The sequence below is a fragment of the Salvelinus sp. IW2-2015 genome, unplaced genomic scaffold (assembly GCF_002910315.2).
Source record: "Salvelinus sp. IW2-2015 unplaced genomic scaffold, ASM291031v2 Un_scaffold1928, whole genome shotgun sequence".
Taxonomy (NCBI): Eukaryota; Metazoa; Chordata; class Actinopteri; order Salmoniformes; family Salmonidae; genus Salvelinus; species Salvelinus sp. IW2-2015.
This window is the reverse complement of record NW_019943286.1, coordinates 78,374-86,415: the sequence shown is the minus strand read 5'-3', so window position 1 is coordinate 86,415 and position 8,042 is coordinate 78,374. Positions and strand designations below refer to the sequence as shown.

General features: G+C 43.2%; 1 protein-coding gene across 1 annotated transcript in view; it reads right to left on the bottom strand.

The window, feature by feature from the left end:
- LOC112072435 (uncharacterized) overlaps window positions 1–7,807 on the bottom strand; it is a 24,166-nt gene extending 16,359 nt beyond the window's left edge. Inside the window, exon 1 of the mRNA XM_024139840.2 lies at window positions 7,646–7,807. Coding sequence (XP_023995608.1) covers window positions 7,646–7,795 — 150 coding nt within the window. The 5' untranslated portion in view covers window positions 7,796–7,807. The remainder of the gene's footprint in view (window positions 1–7,645) is intronic.
- Between the last annotated feature and the right edge of the window lie 235 nt (window positions 7,808–8,042).

Below are 8,042 nucleotides of genomic sequence, written 5' to 3'. Positions count from 1 at the left end.
CAGTTGGACACACCAAATGTGTTTGATGGATCGCGGGGAAAGCGCAGGAATAGGCTTTTGTAGGCTACAGTCCAAGCTATGTCTCCAATGGTTGGACTGCTGTTGACATCCAAAGATTATCCAACTTGAACAAACGTTTAGAGGTAAGGATGACAGCAGTGTGGTCTACAGCGATACAGATATCACGTATTATTGATATCTACATAGCAGCAGTGTAATTCACATCAAAGCGCTGTCTCATTTAGCTATTTGCGCATTGTGTTGTTGTGGACGGCTGTTAACAAATGTAAATATGTATTTGAACCCAATAATGGTTTAATTCAATACGTTTAAGACGCCCATCAATCATTGTTTTAAAACCAGTGACAGCCAGTGAAAAATGCACTCTTGAACAGCTGCATAGTGCGGATCCCAGCCTATAAATAACAGCTGCATAGTGTGGATCCCAGCCTATAGAATAACAGCTGCATGGTGTGGATCCCAGCCTATAGAATAACAGCTGCATAGTGTGGATCCCAGCTTATATAATAACAGCTGCATAGTGTGGATCCCAGCCTATAGAATAACAGCTGCATAGTGTGGATCCCAGCCTATAGAATAACAGCTGCATGGTGTGGATCCCAGCCTATAGAATAACAGCTGCATAGTGTGGATCCCAGCTTATATAATAACAGCTGCATAGTCTGGATACAGCCTATAGAAAACAGCTGCATAGTGCGGATCCCAGCCTATAGAATAACAGCTGCATAGTATGGATCCCAGCTTATATATAACAGCTGCATAGTGTGGATCCCAGCCTATAGAATAAACAGCTGCATATGTGCGGATCCCAGCCTATAGAATAACAGCTGCATAGTGTGGATCCCAGCCAATAGAATAACAGCTGCATAGTGTGGATCCCAGCCTATAGAATAACAGCAGTATAGTGCGGATCCCAGCCTATAGATAACAGCTGTATAGTGTGGATCCCAGCCTATAGAATAACAGCTGCATAGTGCGATCCAGCCTATAGAATAACAGCTGCATAGTGCGGATCCCAGCCTATAGAATAACAGCTGCATAATGTGGATCCCAGCCTATAGAATAACAGCTGCATAGTGTGGATCCCAGCCTATAGAAAACAGCTGCATAGTGTGGATCCCAGCCTATAGAATACCAGCTGCATAGTGAGGATCCAGCCTATATAATAACAGCTGCATAGTGTGGATCCCAGCCTATAGAATAACAGCTGCATAGTGTGGATCCCAGCCTATAGAATAACAGCTGCATAGTGTGATCCCAGCCTATAGAATAACAGCTGCATAGTGTGGATCCCAGCCTATAGAATAACAGCTGCATAGTGTGGATCCCAGCCTATAGAATAACAGCTGCAGTGTGTGGATCCCAGCCTATAATAACAGCTGTATAGTACAGATCCCAGCCTATGGAATAACAGCTGCATAGTGCGGATCCAGCCTATAGAATAACAGCTGCATAGTGTGGATCCCAGCCTATAGAAAAACAGCTGCATAGTGAGGATCCCAGCCTATAGAATAACAGCTGCATAGTGTGGATCCCAGCTATAGAATAACAGCTGCATAGTGTGGATCCCAGCCTATGGAATAACAGCTGTATAGTGTGGATCCCAGCCTATAGAATAACAGCTACATAGTGCGGATCCCAGCCTATAGAATAACAGCTGCATAGTGTGGATCCCAGCCTATAGAATAACAGCTGCATAGTTGGACCAGCCTATAGAATAACAGCTGCATAGTGCGGATCCCAGCCTATAGAATAACAGCTGCATATGTGCGGATCCCAGCCTATAGAATAACAGCTGTATAGTACAGATCCCAGCCTATAGAATAACAGCTGCATAGTGTGGATCCCAGCCTATAGAATAACAGCTGCATAGTGTGGATCCCAACCTATAGAATAACAGCTGCATAGTGTGGATCCCAGCCTATGGAATAACAGCTGTATAGTGTGGATCCCAGCCTATAGAATAAACAGCTGCATAGTGTGGATCCCAGCCTATAGAATAACAGCTGCATAGTGTGGATCCCAGCCTATGGAATAACAGCTGCATAGTGTGGATCCAGCCTATAGAACAACAGCTGCATAGTGAGGATCCCAGCCATTAGAATAACAGCTGCATAGTGAGGATCCCAGCCTATAGATAAACAGCTGCATAGTGTGAATCCAGCCTATAGAATAACAGCTGCATAGTGAGGATCCCAGCCTATAGAAAACAGCTGCATAGTGAGGATCCCAGCCTATAGAATAACAGCTCCATAGTGTGATCCCCGCCTATGGAATAACAGCTGCATAGTGAGGATCCCAGCCTATAGAATAACAAGCTGCATAGTGTGGATCCCAGCCTATAGAATAACAGCTGCATAGTGTGGATCCCAGCCTATAGAATAACAGCTGCATAGTGTGGATCCCAGCCTATAGAATAACAGCTGCATAGTGTGGATCCCAGCCTATAGAATAACAGCTGCATAGTGTGGATCCCAGCCTATAGAATAAACAGCTGCATAGTGTGGATCCCAGCCTATAGAATAACAGCTGCATAGTGCGGATCCCAGCCTATAGAATAACAGCTGCATAGTGTGGATCCCAGCCTATAGAATAACAGCTGCATAGTGTGGATCCCAGCCTATAGAATAACAGCTGCATAGTGCGGTCCCAGCCTATAGAATAACAACTACAGCTCAGTGTTCAACACCATAGTGCTCTAAATGCTCATCACTGAGCTAAGGACCCTGGGACTAACACCTCCCTCTGCAACTGAATCCTGGACTTCCTGACGGCCGCCCCCAGGTGGTGAGGGTAGGTAGCAACACATCTGCCACGCTGATCATCAAACCTGGAGATCCTCAGGGGTGCGTGCTCAGTCCCGTCCTGTACTCCCTGTTCACCCACGACTGCATGGCCAGGCACGACTCCAACACCATCATTAAGTTTGCCGACGACACAGCGTAGGTAGGTCGGGATCACCGACAACGATGACACAGCCTATAGAGAGGCGGTCAGAAGAGATCTGGCAGTATGGTACCAGGACAACAACCTCTCCTACAATGTGAGCAAGACAATGATGTTGAACGCTGAGTAAAGAACAGCCTTCTCACTTTTCACAGGTGGAAAAGGCAGTGTGCAGTGCGATTGAGATTGCGTCATCTGTGGATCTGTTAGGGCGGTATGCGAATTGGAGTGGGTCTAGGATATCCAGGATGATGTTGTTGATGTGAGCCATGACCAGCCTTTCAAAGCACTTCACGGCTACCGACGTGAGTGCTACGGGGCGGTAATCATTCAGGCAGGTTACCTTTGCTTCCTTGGACTATGGTGGTCTGCTTGAAACATATACAGTACTGTTTTAAAATTTCAGGCAGGTGTGAAAACAATGCTGTAAAGTAAGAATGCTTTCAAAACTAGACATGTTAATAGTTCACATTTTTTAATTAAACAAAATGCAAAGTGAGTGAACAGAAGAAAAATCTACATGAATCAATATTTGGTGTGACAACCCTTTGCCTTCAAAACAGCATAAATTCTTCTAGGTACACTTGTACACCGTTTTTAAAGAAACTCGGCAGGAGGTTGGCCCAAACATCTTGGAGAACAGTTCTTCTGTGGATTTAGGCAGCCTCAGGTGCTTCTCCCTTCTCGTGTAATCCCAGTCAGACTCGTCGATGTCACGGCTGTGGGGGCCATACCATCACATCCGGGACTCATTGTTCTTCTTTACACTGAAGATAGAGCGAAAGTCATTATGAACTATGTTTGGGGTTGTTGTCATGCTGCAGGAATACATTTGGGGCCAATCAGATGCCTCCTTATTGGTATTGCATGTGGATAAGTATCTGCCTGTACTTCTCAGCATTGAGGAGACCATTAATTCTGACCAAATCCCCAACTCCATTGGCAGAAATGCTGCCCCAAACTTGCAAGGAACCTCCACCATGCTTCACTGTTGCTGCAGACACTCATTCGTGTACCGCTCTCCAGCCCGTCGGTGAACAAACTGCCTTCTGCTACAGCCAAATATTTCAAATGTTGACTCATCGTCCAGAGCACTTGCTGCCATTTTTCTGCACCCCAAGTTCCTGTGTTTTTCGTGCATAGTTGAGTCGTTTGGTCTTTTTTCCACGTCGGAGGTGTGGCTTTTTGGCCGCAAGTCTTCCATGAAGGCCACTTCTGACCAGACTTCTCTGGACAGTAGATGGGTGTTACCAGGGTCCCACTGTTTTCTGCCAATTCTGAGCTGATGGCACTGCTGGACATCTTCCGATTGCAAAGGGAAGTAAGCATGATGTGTCTTTCATCTGTTGCAGTGCGTTTCCTTGGCCGACCACTGCGTCTACGGTCATCAAACGTTGCCGTTTCTTTGTGCTTCTTCAAAAGAGCTTGGACAGCACATCTGGAAACCCCTGTCTGCCTTGACATGTCTGCCTGGGAGAACCTTGCTGATGCAGTAAACCACCTTGTGTCTTGTTGCTGGGCTCAGTCTTGACTTTTGACAGTAAACTGTCCTCAGCAACCTCACCTTGTTACCTGAGTTTGGCTTGTTCCTCACCCAGTTTTATTCCTCATACACAGCTGTTTCTGTTTCAGTTAATGATTTGTTTCAACCTACATATTGATTGATTGATCATTAGCACCTGTTTGGTATAATTGTTTAATAATACACCTGACCATAGGCCTACAAAATCCCTGACTTTGCGCAAGTGTACCTACAAGAATTGATGCTGTTTTTAAGGCAAAGGGTGGTCACACCAAATATGGATTTGATTTAGATTTTTCTTCTGTTCACTCTCTTTGCATTAAGTTAATTGATAAATAAATCTATTAACATGTCAAAGCAGCTCGCGGTTGGGTTTCCCTTTGTAGTCCGGAATAGTTTTCAAGCCCTGCCACATCCGTTGAGCGTCAGAGCCTGTGTGGTAGGATTCAATCCTTAATCCTGTATCGATGCTTTGCCTGTTTGATGTTCGTCTGAGGGCGTAGCGGGATTTCTTATCAGCGTCCGGATTAGTGTCCTGCTACTTGAAAGCGGCAGCTCTAGCCTTTAGCTCGATGTGGATGTTGCCTGTAATCAATGGTGTTACACAAATCAAAATCTGCCTTATATTTTAGATTCTTCAAAGTAGCCACCATTAGCCTTGATGACAGCTTTGCACACTCTTGGCATTCTCTCAACCAGCTTCACCTGGAATGCTTTTTTAACAGTCTTGAAGGAGTTCCCACATATGCTGAGCACTTGTTGGCTGCTTTTCCTTCACTCTGTGTTCCAACTCATCCCAAACCATCTCAATTGGGTTGAGATGGGGTAATTGTGGAGGCCAGGTCATCTGATGCAGCACTCCAAAATATTTGTTCCTGGTCAAATAGTCCTTACACAACCTGGAGGTATGTTGGGTCATCGTCCAGTAGAAAAAACAACTGATAGTCCCACTAAGCGCAAACCAGATGGCGTGGAGTATCGCTGCAGAATGCGTGTGGTAGCCATGCTGATTAAGTGTGCCTTGAATTCTAAATAAAAATCACTGACCGTGTAGGCAGCAAAAGCACTCCCACAACATCACCACCTCCTCCTCCATGCTTCACAGTGGGAACCACACATGCAGAGACATATGTTTACCTACTCTGCGTCTCTCAAAGACATGGCAGAGTGGAATCCAAAAATCTCAAATTGACTCATCAGACCAAAGTACAGCATTTCCACCAGTCTAATGTCCATTGCTCATGTTTCTTGGCACAAGTAAGTCTCTTCTTCTTATTGATGTCCTTTAGTAGTGGTTCCTTTGCAGCAATTCAACAATGAAAGCGGGATTCACACAGTCTCCTCTGAACAGTTGATGTTGAGATGTGTCTTACTTGCATTCTGTGAACATTTATTTGGGCTGCAATCTGAGATGCAGTTAACTCTAATGAACTATTCCTCTTGCAGCAGAGGTAACTCTGGGTCTTCCATTCCTGTGGCGTTCCTCTTGAGAGCCAGTTTCATCATTGTGCTTGATGGTTTTTGCGACTGCACTTGAAGAAATGTTCAAAGTTCTGACATTTTCCCAAATTTGTTCTTTAAAGTAATGATGGACTGTCATTTATCTTTGCTTATATGAGCTGTTCTTGCCATAATATGGACTTGGTATTTTACTAAATAGGGCTATCTTCTGTATACCACCACACCTTGTCACAACACTACTGATTGGCTCAAACGCATTAAGGAAAGAATTTCCACATTTACAAGGCACACTTGTTAATTGAATTGCAATCCAGGTGACATACCTCATGAAAGCTGGTTGAGAGAATGCCAAACAGTGTGCAAAGCTGTCATCAAGGCAAACGGTGGCTACTTAGAAGAATTCCAAAAATAAAATATAGTTGATTGGTTTAACACTTTTTTGGTTACTACACTGATTCCATGTATATTTCATAGTTTTGATGTCTTCACTATTATTCTCCAATGCAGAAAATATTAAAAATAAAGAAAAAACCCTAGAATGAGTAAGTGTGTCCAAACTTTTGACTAGTACTGTATATATGTCCATTTATTCTTGAAGAATATACTTATAAATGCCTCATGAGCTTAGTTCAACTGTCAAACTCCACGAGAACCAAAATATAAGCTTGTTTTACTCCAATGTTGTAAACATTGTAAATGTAAACAAACCACTGTATAAGCCTCATAACATGGTTTAAAACAATGTTGATATCATGGATGGTCAGGCCTTGCATCCACAGCTCTGTCTATTAATCTGAGAGTGGTTACATTTCTCCTGGCCAATCCCTCAGCTTTTCACCAACACAGAAGGCGGGGCGACTGTTTTATTATTGTATCTTTGTTGCTTCTGTTTGTTCTGTGGATTTGCCCTTCAAACAGCTGCATATTACCAAGATATCAAAGTGTCACCAAGAAAAAAGTAAACAATAGGCCTTTAGCAAATGCAGAATATAGCATTCATTTATCACATGTAAATAGTACTTTTCAGTACGTGCTCAAAGCATGCCATTCCATGAGCGCAGCATTATTTTTTCAACTTATATCAATGAGCCCAATCAGCCCTCCATGACAACAAAATCATAAACAACAGAGTTAGGGCTGGCTAATAAGTCCTTAGTTTTGGGTTATGCTCAGGTAATTTATAGCTAATATATACTTCCATATTTTCAAGTCTTGTTCTTGAAGATCACAGGGTATACAATTTTTTGGAATGATTGGAATTCTGATGGACTTTGGTTTTTAATATAAAGATTATTAATTAATCGTATTATTATACGTAATAGAAAGCGATGGGTTAGAAGAAGCCTACATAACCAAGCCATAAAGTAAAATTTAACATCAAAATATGGACAGTTATGTAATCTTTAACATTGATTTATCCTGCAATAGATGTCATTAAATTGGTAACATACATTTTTGTCTTCTTCGAATGCCTCTTAAGGGGAAAGTAATTTAAAAGTAACTACATGTAATCAGATTACGTTACTGGGTTTGGATAATCCAAAATTTACCTTACTGATTACAATTTGACAGGTAACTAGTAACGGATTACATTTAGAAAATAACTCACCCAACCCTGCCTATAGCCTACTGTACCTGTTGTTCACCTACTGTCAGACAGATCTATAGCTTAGTTAAAACAGATCTATACGGTACCTTGAGATGTGTGACGAAGTTGGATGTGACGCTCCTCTTCGCCTGTATCCTAGTGCCGCATGCTTTACAGTTGGACTCGATCTTGCCGTTCTCCCCCTCGAACACGATGTTGAAGTAATCCAGAATGGACACCTTCGAAATTGACGCCATTGGGATGACCAACCTTTAATACTCGGAAGTAGAATCAACTTTTCCAAAGACAACAATCGAGATCTCTCTACCTATTCTTTCTTTTCCCGAGCCTCCCGTAGTCACTACATAAGAGCGGAGGTGTGTGTGCGTTTTCTTCCTTTCTACTCACTGTAATCAAACGCTGGCAGACGCGCGCAACAATAGATGGGTTAAAACAGGCGACTTGCCAATACAGAGCCTTGGAGCTATCGCGTTTCAGCTAGCT